This window comes from Lygodium microphyllum, chromosome 29 (genome assembly GCF_053477565.2).
Source record: "Lygodium microphyllum isolate KBCC chromosome 29, Lygodium_microphyllum_v1.1.10, whole genome shotgun sequence".
Taxonomy (NCBI): Eukaryota; Viridiplantae; Streptophyta; class Polypodiopsida; order Schizaeales; family Lygodiaceae; genus Lygodium; species Lygodium microphyllum.
The window spans coordinates 48,480,666-48,497,103 of NC_141163.1; the positions used below are offsets into that span (position 1 = coordinate 48,480,666).

Sequence of the window (16,438 nt, forward strand, 5' to 3'; positions counted from 1 at the left end):
TCCTCTCTTTGAGTATGGAACCTAATTTGATTGGCCGTGAATCATTAGGCATGCCAAGTTCCAACTCAATAACGTTCGCATCTCTTATTCGATCTTGAGGCTCTATTGGCTCATTCAAGGTTATCTGATAAATATCCTCTGTAGTGGACCCTTCTTTAGATCCATCGCTCGATGATGTTTCAGTATGTGAACAATAGGTTCCAATCGTTTTAAGTACGCGAGCAACCATATTTGGAGTGGGATCACCTTGACTCCCATTTGTTCTTGTAATTGCACACACATTCAACACACATGTCCTCTTTTTCTTCAAAAAATACTCGTTGACGATGTAAAACGTATGACCTTTTTCCTTTGATCCTTGAGTCTTCAAAATATTCTCTAGATATAAACCTGTTTTTTTATGCAGTGTGCCCTAGCAGGAATATGCTATGAAATGAACTCCATGCCCAATCATTCATGATTTGAAAAAATATGCAATGTTGGATCCATGATATGCAACCAATCAATCGATGCTACACATAAAAATAATGTATGCATTTGAAGAATTGTACCTAGCCTATCTAGATGTGATCGTCCGTCATGCAAAATGCAAATAAAATTTCTTGATTAATTTAAAATTCCTTATCCTCACCTCTCAACTCTCATAAAAAATATATGATATACTCCACTCCACCCATCCAAAATCTCACAATCACTCTAGAAAATGATGGTCCTCAAGATGTTGACCAGATAAGAACAACCCATCTCACAATTGGTGGCATCCTTCATGACCCTCTAAACTTACCCAACCTTCTTACACACTCAACCAGAGGTTCCTAACTTTGTGATGAAAATCCCAAATATCGTGTGTGCAAGAAATGTGTGTGCTCAATGACAGGTGCTCTCTCATGTGTGCATGCATCTAAAATTTACTGCATATAGCTACAGCGGACCTCATGCCGTGCTAGTGCTCAATGATGGTGCAAAATGTGCATAATCCCAACCCATGGCATGGAAGTATTTGATAAAATCAGGAGACGATCCCTGAGTGTAGTGCATCAACAAGTACAACGTGAAGTGCTCGTGAACCCATTATTCCAGTGATGTGCAAGAGTCTCGACAAAAAAACATACCTTGCTCCACAATGTTCGGTTAGCTATTAGCAAACACAAGCTTCATCCTGTCCAAAAAAATACCAAGCTCGACCAAGGCTATCAAGTTTCACACTCAAAAAATCAAACAAAATGATAGAAACAAATCCTAAGCTAGACAAACACAATAAATCCAACTACAAAATATCAAAACAAACTATCACGCAAACAAATAAGCTAGCAAAAATCAAACCTAACCACAGTTTGACTAGGGCTTTTCAGTTTTCAGAAAAACACTTGACAACGGGTATATCGACTTGACAGTCTGTCCATAGAATCCATGGCTTGCCTAGCAAAACTCGATAGATAGGATGTCCTGCAAACCTTGTCACCCTAAAGTCTAGATAGCATTCCACGCTCACAACTGTAATGTGGACTTTAGTAATGCAACCTTCCGGTTGTCTTAGACTATCATCAGCCATCCTAAGAAGTGTGGAGCCATCTTTTTGGATCTCTAGACCTAACCTGTCCATCAAATCTAAACTCATGATATTGAAGGAGGATCCAGTGTCCACGATAGCGTGCTCCACTAATATTCCATCCACATACGTTGGAACCCTAGGGCAATGCTTTTTAGCATGATCGAACCAACCTTCTCCCACTCTAGCTATGCCCAAAGGTTCTACAATATACCCTATATGCAGGATTTTCTTAAATTCATTGCGTACTCTTGGAGAAATTTTAATCAATTGTAGAAGATTTACGTCTGGTTTAACTTCGCAAAGAGAACTTGCTAGGTCAAAGTCATGGTAGTTAGCCAGAGTTCTCTTCTCGTGCCAAACCATTCTCTCCTTTGGCCTTTCAATCGGCTTTGGTACCTCTTTTTTAGCTTTTACCTTCTTTCTTGGCAATCCTTTATCCTTCTCGAGATCAGGTTTACTACCAACAGGTCTTAAAGGTCCACCTTCCATATCAGGATTCAGGACTCTCTTTTCCTTGGCATCTTGCTTAGGGCTTCCCTCAACAGGTTTTACAATTCCTTTGTCACCCTCTTTGATCTTTTGACCTCTTGTTACGGCTCATAGATTAGAAGTTTCAGCATCATTGACACATACGGCCTCAATAAGGCTAACTCCACTGCCATGAGGCAAATTCTCTACAGTAGCCTTTCCTCGTTGCAGTATTTGTCTTGGTCCCTCATCTTGTTGGAGATTATTCCCTTGTGCGCAATGGTTAACTCCAACAGGTAGTAGCTAAGTGGCCAGACTTTTCACAAATATCACATTTGATATTCGGGCAATTCCTAGGGAAATGTTGCCCACCACACCACTTATAACTGAATCTTGAGGGGGCACCCTCTTTAGGCATTGACTCCCTATCAAATTCTGTTGCTTCTTAAGAAAATTGACGTCCACAGCTATTTGTCTGTATTGTTCAGAAATCATATCGGTATAGTGCTTCATCATATCCTTAACTTTACCAAGGACATTAGAGGCACTCGACTCATAACTGCGATCATCTGTCTGTCGTCCCATCAGCCTAACCACTTGATTAGGAATTGGCCGCTGACCTACTAGGACAACATTAGGATTCATTGTTTGGCTTCCACCACTTAGTGGGCCCGTCTGACTAGCCATTGGCATAGTCGTGCTAGGAGGAGTGGGTAACATTGGCAAATTTGGCATGATACTCCCTCTTCCATTCGCATTTGACGTGGGATCACCTTGACTCCCATTGGTCAAGGCCAAATTATTACCATTCCAATTTATCCTTGCTGCATAAGCCACTTGCAAGCGCAACTCTACTCCTTCTGCTTGGATAATAGCACTGTCAATGTCGACCAAAGCGACACTACTAAGCTGCACCTGGATATTAAAATCCAATCCATGTAGGAAATATTGCAACTGTGCAGCCGCTGGAATGGGAATATAAGTATTAAGTTTGCGAAGAACTTGCTTTAGTTTCTTGGCATAGGTCTAGACATTCTCATTTGGTTCTTGGCATGTTACATTCAAGACACACAACCAATACTGTCTACCCTTCTCAGGAGCAAACTCTCTACGAAAAGCGGTAACCATAACTAGACCGTAGGAGCAAACTCTCTACGGAAAGCCGGAACCATAACTAGACCGTGATACCACACTACCACTCTTCCTTTTAACGTCATGTTGAAGAACATCATTAGGTGTCCTTGGGATAGTTGAACATGAGTGTTTGGAACTCCTTAATATGGAGTTCTCCATCTTCTTCTACTAACCCATGGAAAATGGACAACGGTGCTCCTAATGCCGGTAAATCCGGTGTACCTACTAGAATTGCGATGGGTTGTGCCATGGCTACAACCTGACAACAGGAGTTTGTGTAGGTGCAACTACACCCCCACTTGTTGTGCATTGATTAACTAGAAGTAGGGAAGTACTAAGATTTCCACTTGCACTCGAAGAGCTACTCGTAACACTTAGGTTACTAGAACCACTGTCACTTATTCGTAGTGGGATGCTTCTTTGAGGAGAATATCGCCTTACAATCTCCAACCGCCATCTAGCCCTCTCAGTGCATTCTGCTTTTTGTATTTCGGCTTGACGGTCCTTATCAGAGGACATAAATTGAATATTTGGTCCCAAAAAACCCTAGATTCAAGAACCACCACTTGTTGGTGGCTCTTAGCAACGCACCACTGATGGGACCTAAAATGGGCTGGCACTGGCTATAGCACTAGCCAGACCTCTAACATGCACAAGACAACCCCATGGCTCGCGACCAGGAGCGCCTACAGGATGCATTGCCCTACCATCGTACGTACATTTTGTGTTTGTATCGTGTTTGTAGTCCAACCCTTAACCTTCTCAGAGTCCTCAGAGGGAGACCCTACACATTTTGGTGCAATTCACCACGTAGAACAACATAGGAGGCACCCCTCGGTTGATTGCCACGGCCCCACTACGACCCTCCTAAACCTTGGGGATTAGCCCCTTGATGCGTCGCTTACACATATAACACATAAGAAACAAACTCCGCTCTAAGTACCAACATTATACCATTCCAGGAATATACCAGTCCTCACTTACTTGTCCCCTTGGATCCACTATCTAGACCTACATCTTTGGTGCCTTACTCTCTCGAGCGTGGGTCATTTATAACTCAACCAATTGCTATGCATGCCAGGAATAGATACCATGTGTATGATTCATGCAATGGTGGATGCCTTGTTGTACACAAACAATTATGGTTTGAAATCAACCTATGTGTCGTGCAAAAATAGCCCTTTTAATGAATTTCCGCTAATACACAATGCTTCGTTGTAGGAACCTAGCACCAAGGCAAATCTCGTACTACTAGATCCATTATTTCCAAATAAACCGTGTCCTAAATGTTATGCATAAAGAGAAAAATCAGACTTTGTATTGTTTCAGTGCTTCAACTGTTGTATAACATCATCCTCCCCCTCACCGTTTAAATTTTGCTATGGTGCATAGGTGTAGAGATTCTTTTATGTCATTTTTTGTATATAAAAGTAAGAAATGCGTACTTTAACACAAAGGACAAGGGCCAAACTGAGGCTTAACCTCATGCTTCAGCCCCGTCAAACATTGACATACATAGATCTCAATTTTCTATTTTTTTCGAATGCAAGAAACCCATTTTCTCTATTTTTCCTATTTATTTTTAATAAAAATAGGTATTTTTTGGTTTTTTTAATGACTAATAATTTGATCTAAAATTCAGCATTTTTTCTTATTTTATCCCATGTCCACTCATTCCCCCCATTCAAAATCAAAGAAACTATCAATTTCTATTAAAATTTGTGGTTTTTCGGGTTTTAAAAATTTATAATTGTTGTAAATCAATATGGGTTCTGCATAACAGTGATTGCAATCCTCAAACATAATGCAAGGGACATTCAAATAAAATTTCAGCTCATGTGCACACCATTTAGACCATGAACGATAAAAAACAAGCAAAATTCTTTCATAAAATAGAGCATACCATCTTTTTGCGTATTTCGGGTTTTTTGAATATTTAATTAGGTATGTGTATCAACCAACCAACCATGGATTTTAGCATAGGTCTTCAGCCTTCAGCCTCCTTAGCCTCTTGGAACAATCTGGTGCCTCCCTCACAAGCATTCATCTCTCGATTCTCTTCTTGATTCTTGCCACATGAAGTGCCTCTATGCAGGAGAGAGAAAGATTGAAACTGCATCTCCACAACTGGGCAGCCATTCCACGTGCAAAGACAGGTGATGAGGAGCGAAGATAGAGTGCATCTCAAGCATCCAATCAGTTGGGGGGGTTGTTTGCAGGCCCCATAGCCCATCTCCATCAATTGTGGCAAAAAATGGCGCCTTCTCTTAGCCTGCACCGAAAAAAACAAATCCCCCCCCCCCACAATTTCTTTTTTTAGTTGGGCTCCAAAGGGGAGCCCCCAAAAGGCATACCCTTTGGGCCCCCTAAATCCTTTTTACACTTGGCCTTTGGCCCTTGGCCTTCCGAGTACTCTCGTTTCTTCTTTCGATGTTCGATTTCGCGATCTGGAAGTTTTTGCTTGACCGTCTCGAAGTCCCCCACTACCGGGCATCTCCCAGGGTCTCGTCTGGATGCCAAGAAATTATGAAAATTCACCAAATGTTGTCTAGTGGGTCTTTTAAGCAATTTCAGGCATTACCGCTTAAAATCGTACTGATTGCAGTCGCCGCCTTCGATGAAGTCTGTTTTTTCCTTGAAATTTAGATTTTTTTGCTATTTTTAAGTACTTCTCGGCATAAAAAATCATCCGTCACTTTATGGACTTAAGTAGACACCTAGGGAATGGTATCACAAGTTTGATGCTTTTATGCATTCACAGAGATATTCTTGTTGTGATATGGATCCATGTTTATACATGAAGAAGACTCATGATGGCAACCTTATGATTTCGATCCTCTATGTAGATGATATGTTAATTGTTGGGAGTGCTCATGATGAGTTGGATATCTTGAAAGGTCATCTCAAGAAGAGCTTTGAGATGAAGGATATGGGACAGGCCTCAAATATTATTGGGATGTGCATTATGTGGTGTGATCACTCCAAGGGGCTCCTCTACTTGTCACAGAGGGAGTGCATTCAAAAGGTCCTTGACCGGTTTCATCTGCAGGATGTTAAGCCATTGGTTATTCTTTACCTTCTCACATGAAGGTTAGTCAGACCGATCGTTTGCAATCTGATGAGTAGAAGACCGAGATGGCCAAGGTCCCTTATGCATCCATAGTGGGTAGTTTGATGTATGCCATGATAGCCACTCATCCTAGCACAGCATTTGTATTGGGAGTTGTGGCACGCTATATGGCTACACCTAGCAGATGGCTTTGGGTTGTCATCAAGGGTATCATGAGATACCTAAAGGACACAACAAATATGTGCATATGTTATGGTGGCCAAGATATAGGAGTCGTGGGATACACTGACTCTAATTATGTAGGACATGCAAATAGTAGGAAGTCCACCTCTGGCTATATCTTCACCTAGAGGTGCTGTTTCATGGATGTCTAGGGTGTAAAAATACACAGCCCTAGCTACTTACAGAGGCAGAGTATATTGTAGCCACTAAGGCTCATGAGGAGGCTCTCTAGTTAGACTATCTAATGGCAAATCTTGGCATTATTGATGTGGTCCCTACTCTCCATTTGGATTCTATGAGTGCTATTTAGTTGGCCAAGAATCTGGCCAGCCTTCCATGCAAAGATAAAGCACATTGAGGTGTGTTACCACTTTATACAAAAGGTCATTGAGGACAAGTCCATTGAGCTTGTCAGGATCTCAACTAACCAAAATCTAGTAAATCTGCTCACTAATAGTCTCTTAGCAGAGCATTTTGCCTTCCTTAGAAAGTTGATGGGCATTGGATGAGATGATGTCTTTCCTCATCCTATTGTACTTATGTATATTTGTACTTTGTCACTTTTTCTTTGTTCTCTCCTTACTAGGGGCACATTTTCCTTTAAGTGGGAGGTTGCTGGGGGGGTAAAGGCACCTGTGCCTAGCTTCCCGCATATTAGTTACACTGAGTGTGCTCGCATATATGCACACATGTATATTGCAAGTGGTGTGTGCTTATCATTGTCACTTCATTCTTTATTCTTCCGGTGACATTTGAATAAAGGGAAGGCCAATCACACATTGTGTCTGTCAGAGTTCCCACATCTTGTGTGTCTCTCTCTCTTGCTCTTGTGCCTTTCACCATAGCTATTGCTTCTACTCCGTGTTTCCACTTCAAGGCTCACTTCCTTTAGCTTAGACATCTCTCCAAAAGAAGTACCATCCAAACCCAAATTGGATATATAAATTTCGCTAGTCAAGTAGTCCTCGAGTCTACCTTGCAATGAAACATCAAGATCTTAACCCGAGGGATCGACATGAGGGTTTTTGAACTACAAAGGTATCCTAAATAATAGTTTACTGCTCACCTAAGAAGGGCCACTTTGTAACCAATAAAAAATGAGAGTGGGCTAACACCACACTTGGTCAAAGAGAGTGAAATTGTATTTTGGACTTCCAAGGCTATTAGACCCTTAGTCAAGTGCACTCTAAATCTCTAAAACAATGTTAAGCTAGTTAACTATTCTATCAAATTCTGAGGTCACATTCTAGTAGCTCTATGTAGTGTTTATGAAAGTTACCAAACTGATTGGATCTATGAACCATAGACTCTCAATCATCAAGGCCGAGGCCTCCCACTTTCCTCGAGAGGTTTGTTTCAGTTATCTAATTAGCAACACATGATATCATTGTGTGAGAACATCTAGAGCAACTTTCTTTTATCATCCCATTATACAAGGTTCATTGCACATAACTTATGCATGAGACATCAATCAAAGTAGATCTTATTAATTAGGGTTTAGTTCCTTTATTATGATATCTACAAGGATCCTAAATTTTGTGAAGCCATCTCAATCCCTTGTGAGGACTGCGAACCCATTAAGGTCATTCCATCGCTTGACTAGTACTCGAGGCCATCCATTCCTAACTAATGATGGGATCACAAAGTACTACATCCCTACCATAGGCTACCAAGAGATCTACTAGCTTAGAGCCCCTTGAAGCTTCTTTGCTTAAAGTGTTATAGCAACAACACACATGGCCTTTTCACCACTTAGCTCTTGGCCTTGGATACTAACGAGTGTCATACAACATAAATTATAAAAATGGATCTAGAAGGTATTATAGCACCTAGGCTAGAAAATGATTATCAAGTTTATCTCTATCTCTTTGGCACTCTCATTGGACCTTGGGGCTAGTCCAACTATCAATGGCTTCATTGGTCCCATGGATCCAATAGCCACATATTCTCTTATTGTTGATCTTGCAAATCTAACAACCACATATCCTCTTAAATATTCTTATTAGTTTACAACATAATTGTAAAGTCACCATACCAGTGTAAGGAATAAAATCTTTTGTCATCAATAGACAAGATCGACTAAAGCAGTACTTTTAACTTAAAACAAATGAAATAAATATGAAATAAACAAGTCTAACCCTATTATCACAACTCGATATGATGTGGTCGACATTCTCGATGCCATCTTCTAAGTTTTTCATTGAAGTGTCTTCCTCGCGTCTTCAAGAAGTATCTTCTCCAACAACCTCCATTCCTTCACAATTTCTCTTTAGAGCCATTGTTTCCAGTAAATTTGATTGAGCTTCTACTGCACAATTGTGGAAAAGAGGAGAACAAAGCTTATACATGGATTTCAATAGAGATTCCATATGGTTTTAGAGAAGATAGAAAAAGCTTGGTGGATCTCGACAAAGCTTCCATATGATAGAGTAGAAGAGAGGAACAACCTTGTGAAATTCAATAAAGTTTTTGTGCATATGTGGAGAAGAGAAGAGAATCTCAATGGATTTTGGTAGAGCTTCTATGCAAGCGGGGAGAAGCTTGGTGGATTTCAAGAGAGCTTCCATGCATGTGTGGAGAAGAGAGGATAAGCTCGGTGGATTTCAACAGAGTACTCACATACTTTTAGAAGAGAGAAAGAAAACTAAGAGAGAGATTTTTTCCCTAGCTTTGCCCACACCTGCAAAGCAATGTCTCCTCCAAGAGAGATGTGTCCCTTTGAGGCTATCCATGTGTTGCTTCTATAAATAGAGAGAGGGGGGGCTTGCCTTAAGCTTGAAGCAAGCTATTTTGAGTGCTTTCCAAGTGGTTTAGCTAAAGTTAGTGACCACCCAAATTTTACAAATGTACAAGTCCAAAAATAACCAAAAGCGTAGCCTTCTTGTACTCATGATAAAAAATTTTACATATAGGATAGGACTTAAAATGGCCATAACTTTTGACTCAGAATTCAGAAGCTATATATGTTGGAACTGTTGCGATCATGAAAACAAGCTCTATCATTTTATCACTTCACTTTACATTTCTAAGAAACTTTAAAAATACCAAAATTTAATCTCCATGTTCATCTATTAGGAAATCCTACCAATATTTTAAAAAGTCAATAAAGTAAGAGTTTTGACACTCACAAACATTATTACTCTTGAAGTTACTAATGTGAAACAAAATATTCAGCATTCTTAATCATTTTTATATAATATCTAAAGTACAAAGGTAGGTACACTATAGTCAAGTCACCAAAAGAGTCCAAGTCAACTCAAGTGAGTAAGCTCACTCAAGTTTTTAGGTCACAAGAAAGCTAATTGTAAGTGAGATTAAGTTGTGTGTCCATCAAGACAAGTGACAAGCTCAAATTGAAAACTTTGTAGGGTCTAAGTGCTTTGGGACTAGTCAAGTGGGTCAGCTCTAGTATGCTCAAGACAAGTGTGTGCAGGAAAGCTTTCTTAAGTAACTTAGCAAGCCTAAGTTGTGAGTTGGTTAAGTTTAGCTTTAGTCACGTGGTTAGGCTCATTTGGGTCTTTTGTGTAGTTGACAATCGAGTTTAGCAAGTCTAAAGGTTTAGGGACTTAGGTAAACAAACTACTTCAAGGATATGTTAAGGGTAAGTAAGCTTATTTGGTAACATCTAGCGGTTTTGAGGCACTCTAAGGCTAGTTCAAGTATTGGCCTTAGTGTGGGAGGGTACACTCTAGCAAGCTCAAGCTCAAGTGTCTTGATGCAATCTATATAGGCCTAAACAAAGGTAAGTTTATGACTAGGTGTAGGCAAGCTTAAGTAGTTGGCTCTTAGTGGTAGGCTAGGTACAATCCTAGGCTGTCTCAAGTAGTTTGTGTTGACCGTTGATAAGCCAAGTAAGGTCAAGTTGTAGGTGCTTGGGTGCAATTGTAGGCTGGCTTGGGAGTGGTAAGCTCAAATAGGCCAGGAGTGGTAAACTCAAGTCAAGTTGCAATTGCAGGCTAACCTAGATGCTTGGATGCAATTATAAGCTAAGGTACGTAGATGTAATTGCGAGCTAAGGTGTGCATGGATGTAATTCTAGGTCAGGGTCAAATTGTGGGCTAAGGTTTTAAGGTGCAATTGTGAGCTAAGATGCTTGGATGGGCTTAGGACGTGATTGCATGCTAGGATGTAATTACATGACGTCCTACTATCCATCACAATCATCCTACCTACCTAGACAACCCTATGAAGCCCAAAGCCATCAAGGAAGGGTTCATCCCCAAAGGATTTAGACTCTTGATTTCTTTGGAGGATGAAGGAGAAGAGGGGCAAAGTAAGAAGAAGAAAGCAATTGAGAAGAGGCATAGGGAGGAAGTCACTCAACTTGTTGAGGACAAAATAAGGGACAAGGAAAAGAAGAAGAAGAAGAAAAGTAAGAAAAAGACCTCCGTTAGGACCAAAACTGAAGAGGCTAAACTCTAAGTTGCATTAGAAGAATCTAACTCAGAGATTTTAAGGCTAGAGATGCCACTTGTGCCAAAGAATACAAAGGCACCCTCATGGTGATGTGCATATCCTTTGAATAGGATATGAAACAACAAAAGGAGTTCATATACAACAAAAGGAGTTCTTGGCATAATGGGTTGAAACAGAATTATCCAAAGTTAGACAAATAGAAAGCACTAGAAAAGGATAGTGAATGAATTAACGAGTTTTCCTCTTTCAATTCACCATCCCTTCAAGTCCTCTCTAAGGGCTTTTTCCATTTCTTGCATGTTGATATGATGATTGAGCATGGCCTTTGCATACTTGATCTCCATGGATCCTTTGGCCATCTTGTAGAGATTTTGTGCTCGATTGCTCTCTAGGCCAATAGATCCATTTGCTTTGATGGAATGCTTCCTCTCATGGCTTCCACTTTGCATGCATGTGGCATCTACATCACCTATCACCCAATTTTCCATTATTGTGCAAAGGTTGGTTTAAGAGTCGTGCCACATCTTTAGTTATTACTTACATTTGAAAGTAAAGGTAGCTATACTTATAGTAAGTAGGAGAGAAAAGGGGCATGCCACATGATGGAAATTGGATATGCTCCACCAATGATAACATGAACTTACAAGTGGAAGCATTGTTAGAGAATGCCACCCTCATCTAGGAGTGATGAAGGACTAACATTTCAACAGATTATCTATACTATTAGTTAAGGAGAGGTGGGGGGCGGGTGCCACGTGGCAGCCCCCCACAAAAAAAGAGAACGCAGGGGCGGGTGCCACGCGTCTAGTACCCATCCCCCGGCAAAAATCGCGCCTGCCCCGACGCGAAGCGCCGGGGCGAGTATAGGCGCGGGGCGAACATTTCGACAGATTATATGGCATGGAAGGGAAAATACAAGCATTAACCAGGCATTCTCGCTTTTTTTAAAAAGAAATAGGACCGGACAAAGTGCCACGTGTAAGGCGCTGAATCTGCCAGCACGTCCTTATTATCCCTCTCTTACAAACCCCCGACCTTCTCGCTCATTACTACCATTCAAAATGAACGAATATTTCATTTTTAAATATTTGATCCCAAATCAATGAAAAGAGAAGCACGTGATTTGATCTTCTTCGATCTTTCCTGCTCCATTCGCTCGTGTTTCTGGCCATGGAAGCTGCCGTCTTCGAGTGAGACTGAGGCAGTCTGCCTAGTCATCTGATCTTCTCTCTGGGGTGGCAAATTTGGATGGCTGATAAGGATTAAATTCTTTGTCACGAAAGCTGTCGAGGTATTAGTCAAGTCTGATTGGAGAAGAAAAAGCAATTATAACAGCTGAGAGAGAGAGAGAAAGAGAGAGAGAGAGAGAGAGGGAGGGAAGAGAAGAATTGTAGGCAAGCAGCTGAGAGAGAGAGAGAAGAGGAGGAGGAGTAGGAGGAGGAGAAGAAATTGTAGGATAAGCAGTTGAGAGAGAGAGAGAGAGAGAGAGAGAGAGAGAGAGAGAGAGATGGAGTACTATCCAGGACCAGGCAGGAATCATCTGTTTGTGCCCGGCCCAGTCAATGTCCCAGAGCAGGTCCTCCGCGCCATGAACCGGAACAATGAGGACTATCGCTCCCCCGCCATGCCCAAGCTCTCCAAATCTGTCCTCGACGACGTCAAGCGCATCTTCAAGTCCACCGCCGCCACCTCCTTCATCATCCCCACCACAGGTGATGAGACATGTCTCTTACAAGAAGTTTTAGACGTATTCCCGCTATAATTCCTGCATTGTGGATTATGACAAAATTATGGGATTGAGGGAGCGTCCGCACCCCTAGCTAGGTGCTGCAGTCCCCCTGCCCCAAACTGCAGCTAGCTAGATGTGCGGTCCCTCCCTCACAGTAGCCCATGATGTTAAACAGTATGGGGCTTTGCCTTTTTCCCCACAAATTGGGAAAATGTTAGAAACTTCTCTTGTTTAAATCTCGAGCTCTTGAGAAAGGAATGATTGTTGTATTCCAGAAACAGCATTAGTCATTTTGGTAAACTGTATATCCTACCAATGCAGTAGAATCAACATAATGAGCTCTCCATTAGGGAGCCTTGCCACGTACCTGTGTTCGTCCACTCCTCACTGTAACAAGTTAGGTATGTGGTAGCTCCCTTGCAGAAGCCCCTGACCTTGCCAGAGCTTTTGGAGGTTGCAGGAATGGGGGATATATGGCAGCATTGCATGTATATTGGGCTGCGCTATGGGGGTTCGTTCTAAGTAATTTTCCCATGTTCAAGGGAGCCGATTCAACATGCAATGGCTGGTTATTCTCATTGTTATGGGTCCCTTCAGTGGATCTTGAGGGGAAATGGGTTCCCCAGATATCTATTCATGATCACTCAAATTGGTTTGCCAGTAATGTATCTTGAGGACCATCATATTCTTACCTTAGTGTAGAGATGCAAAGATGGCTTCCCCAAAGATTGATAAATGAACAATCAAACAAGTTTGGCAGAAATGCTCAACACAATGTTGATACTGCACATGCATCTCATTTTGCAAGTATATTGATCTTTCTGTAGAACTCTATCCATCCATAAACACACTATTTAGTACCTTGAATTTGTGATGCAGGAACTGGTGCGTGGGAAAGTGCTCTGACTAACACTTTGTCACCGAGAGACAAGATCATATCGTTCCGCCTGGGGCAGTTCAGTCTACTTTGGATAGATCAGATGCAAAGGCTAAACTTTGATGTGGATGTTGTTGATGTTGAATGGGGAGCCGGTGTTGATCTTGAGCTGTTAAGACTGAAGCTTCAAGCAGACAAGTATCATGAAGTGAAAGCTATTTGTGTTGTTCATAATGAAACTGCAACTGGTGTCACCAATGACTTGGCCGGTATCCGTTCTGTTTTAGGTGAGTCTGCCTATTCTTGTGTTTTCCAAATTCGTTCAATTAGGGGCATATTGTGAGAAGGTTTCACAGGATCTGTTATAATTGTGTGGATGCTGCCTTTTACCGGAGGTTCTTTTTCGATCTTCCCTTTTAAATGTGATCACGTTGTAAAGCTGTTAACCTTCAGATGATAAAGGTTTTGGATTATGGTTTTGAATGATCCAAGTTGTCATCCTAAATCATGGAACTGAGTGATATATGTGCCAAATTCGGAAGCACCTTGGCGCTAAAGAACTCTTGCGAATGGGCATGATCCTGGATTAGCCAGTCATACAAGAAGTTTGGGACATTCTTCTTTCTGTATGAATGAAGACCTTGGAAATGTTCGATGCTCTTTGTGCAAATTCTCATTTTGGCAAAGACATTTGGTGGATTTTAGCTGGATAATGCTTATCAGTATGCAGCCCTCTCTTTGTCTGTTGGCCTATTTGTTTATGCCTAAGAGGTAAAGTCAGTCAATTAAATACCTCAAATGATATGTACTCACAATAGTGATGGCAAAGTGCAGACTCCTGTCAGCACCCAGCTCTCTTCCTTGTGGATGGTGTGTCTTCAATCGGAGCCCTCGATTTTCGAATGGACGAATGGGGCATTGATGTAGCACTAACGGGATCTCAGAAGGCCTTATCTTTGCCGACAGGACTAGGAATAGTCTGTGCAAGCCCCAAAGCCCTGGAGGCCTCCAAAACTGCCAAGTCATTGCGAGTTTTCTTTGACTGGAATGATTATTTGAGGTTCTATAAGATGGGAACATATTGGCCTTACACTCCATCATCTCAACTCCTTTATGGGCTAAGAGCTGCTTTGGATCTTATTTTTGATGAGGGTCTGGACAATGTGATTGCAAGGCACCACCGTTATGGTCATGCCACCAGGTGACTGCAAAAGATGGAATGAAGTTCATATATGTGAGTTAATCAAACCTGGTCGTAGCATTTTCAAGCTTTTCTGTGTAACGCTGCAGGCTTGCAGTGGAGGCATGGGGTCTGAAGAACTGCACTCAGAAACCTGAATGGTACAGCGACACGGTCACGGCGGTGGTAGTTCCGCCACACATCGACAGCACCCAAATTGTCAGGCAAGCTTGGAAGAAGTACAATTTGAGCTTAGGCCTGGGACTAAACAAGGTGGCTGGAAAAGTGTTCCGAATCGGCCATCTTGGCCACCTCAACGAGGTAGACATTGATACTGCCCATTATTATCAACAAAGTCAATTGAAGAAAAATGTGGCTGCATAAGTAGCTACTAATCTTATTCAATAAGTAGCTGTCATCAGAAGAGGGCTTCTTGTCTATTGTTGCACATGCCATGGCACATTCTTATTAATGATTCGCTGCACAAGCTAGCTTATGGTTATGCAGACTGTCAGATTTTACAAGTCCTGTTTGTCTTTCTTAGGTCAATATGAGAAAAATAAGATTTTAGAGAGGGGCATTGGTAGGATAAGGATGTAAAATTTTGAGGAACTCTCAAATCAGACACTCGAGTTGAACATTAAGAAGGGTTGTATCTGTCTTCTCATTTGCAGCTGCAACTGCTGGGCGCCCTGGCGGGAGTCGAGATGGTATTGAAAGATGTGGGCTACCCTGTCCAGCTGGGCAGTGGGGTTGCTGCAGCTTCAGCCTATCTGATGGCCTCCACTCCATTAATCAAATCAAGGATTTGAACGCCATTGCTCTCACTGACCATGGTTCTGAAACTAATACTTTGGACCCTTTTAACCAGTCTTGACTGTGTTTAAGGTTCACCCAGTTGTGCGATTACCCAATTGCTCTCTGGACTGTGGACCCTGTGACTATATAATTACCAAATTGTGCGATTACCCAATTGCTCTCTGGACTGTGGACCCTGTGACTGTATATATATTGTGCCCGTTTGGTGCACACATCAAATCACTGCTTTTGTGTTACTCCCTCCGGATAGCTCTTGCATGCGTGCTACAGGCAGGGCCTCATTGCAGAGTTCAGAAATGTTTCCTGCTTTAAAAACTGTCCAATATTGCACCTTCAGTTGTCTAGGACACCCAATCCACACATGCCAAGAATGCTTCACAGGCAGCTGCAACAGCTTCCCCAGGAGAGCATGCCATACATGGAAGACTCAGTTAAGATGGAAAAAGAACATGGCAGTGAACTCCCAGTGGACTGCCTTTAATGTTTTTGCCATTGTGTATGGTGACAATGGTATAAGATTGATGTCTTTGTAATTATGCAATTTTCAATTATTATTACCGAAGGAGTAAACATTTTCAACTCGCAGAAGACCCATTTTGATCTATGGCTTTTCACACTTTCCCCATGTCTTGTCAGCCTCGCTCACATCTTTGGGAAGTTGTTGAGCCACAACTTCCCCAACGCACTAGACATCTATGTCCTCAATGGTCTTGCTTGAAAAAAAATCTAGATATACTGTTCCTCCTTTTAATTTTGGAAAATCACCTTTAGATATTGATTTTGATAGTGTGAAAAAATCGAATGTCAAGGCATGTTAGTGTTAATTTTTATCCTACCTTAATTTTTCACGAGAGCCTCTAAATCCTTAAAATAAAGGTATGTCCACCTTTAAAATATTTGCCATCTTCAGAATGGTCAAAGGCTTTCTCCTTCATGGAAAATAGTGGCTCTTCTCTCTCTAACATCAAGTC

The 16,438-nt window shown here is 41.6% G+C and overlaps 1 protein-coding gene across 1 annotated transcript; it reads left to right on the plus strand.

The window, feature by feature from the left end:
* The first annotated feature begins 12,006 nt into the window (after positions 1 to 12,006).
* On the plus strand, positions 12,007 to 16,046 carry LOC148010595 (serine--glyoxylate aminotransferase-like). Its single transcript, XM_087671305.1, has 5 exons — positions 12,007 to 12,574; positions 13,471 to 13,755; positions 14,303 to 14,669; positions 14,759 to 14,969; positions 15,323 to 16,046. Exons 1-5 carry the CDS (start codon positions 12,370 to 12,372, stop codon positions 15,458 to 15,460), a joined length of 1,206 nt encoding a protein of 401 aa, XP_087527431.1. The 5' UTR covers positions 12,007 to 12,369; the 3' UTR covers positions 15,461 to 16,046.
* Positions 16,047 to 16,438: the final 392 nt, after the last annotated feature.

What these genes read in the sequence shown, in the direction of transcription:
- LOC148010595 (XM_087671305.1), top strand. Translation starts at nt 12,370, where the DNA reads ATGGAGTACTATCCAGGACCAGGCAGGAATCATCTGTTTGTGCCCGGC. An exon ending in CTTCATCATCCCCACCACAG is followed by an intron (nt 12,575 to 13,470) that starts GTGATGAGACAT and finishes TTTGTGATGCAG; the next exon opens with GAACTGGTGCGTGGGAAAGT. An exon ending in CGTTATGGTCATGCCACCAG is followed by an intron (nt 14,670 to 14,758) that starts GTGACTGCAAAA and finishes GTAACGCTGCAG; the next exon opens with GCTTGCAGTGGAGGCATGGG.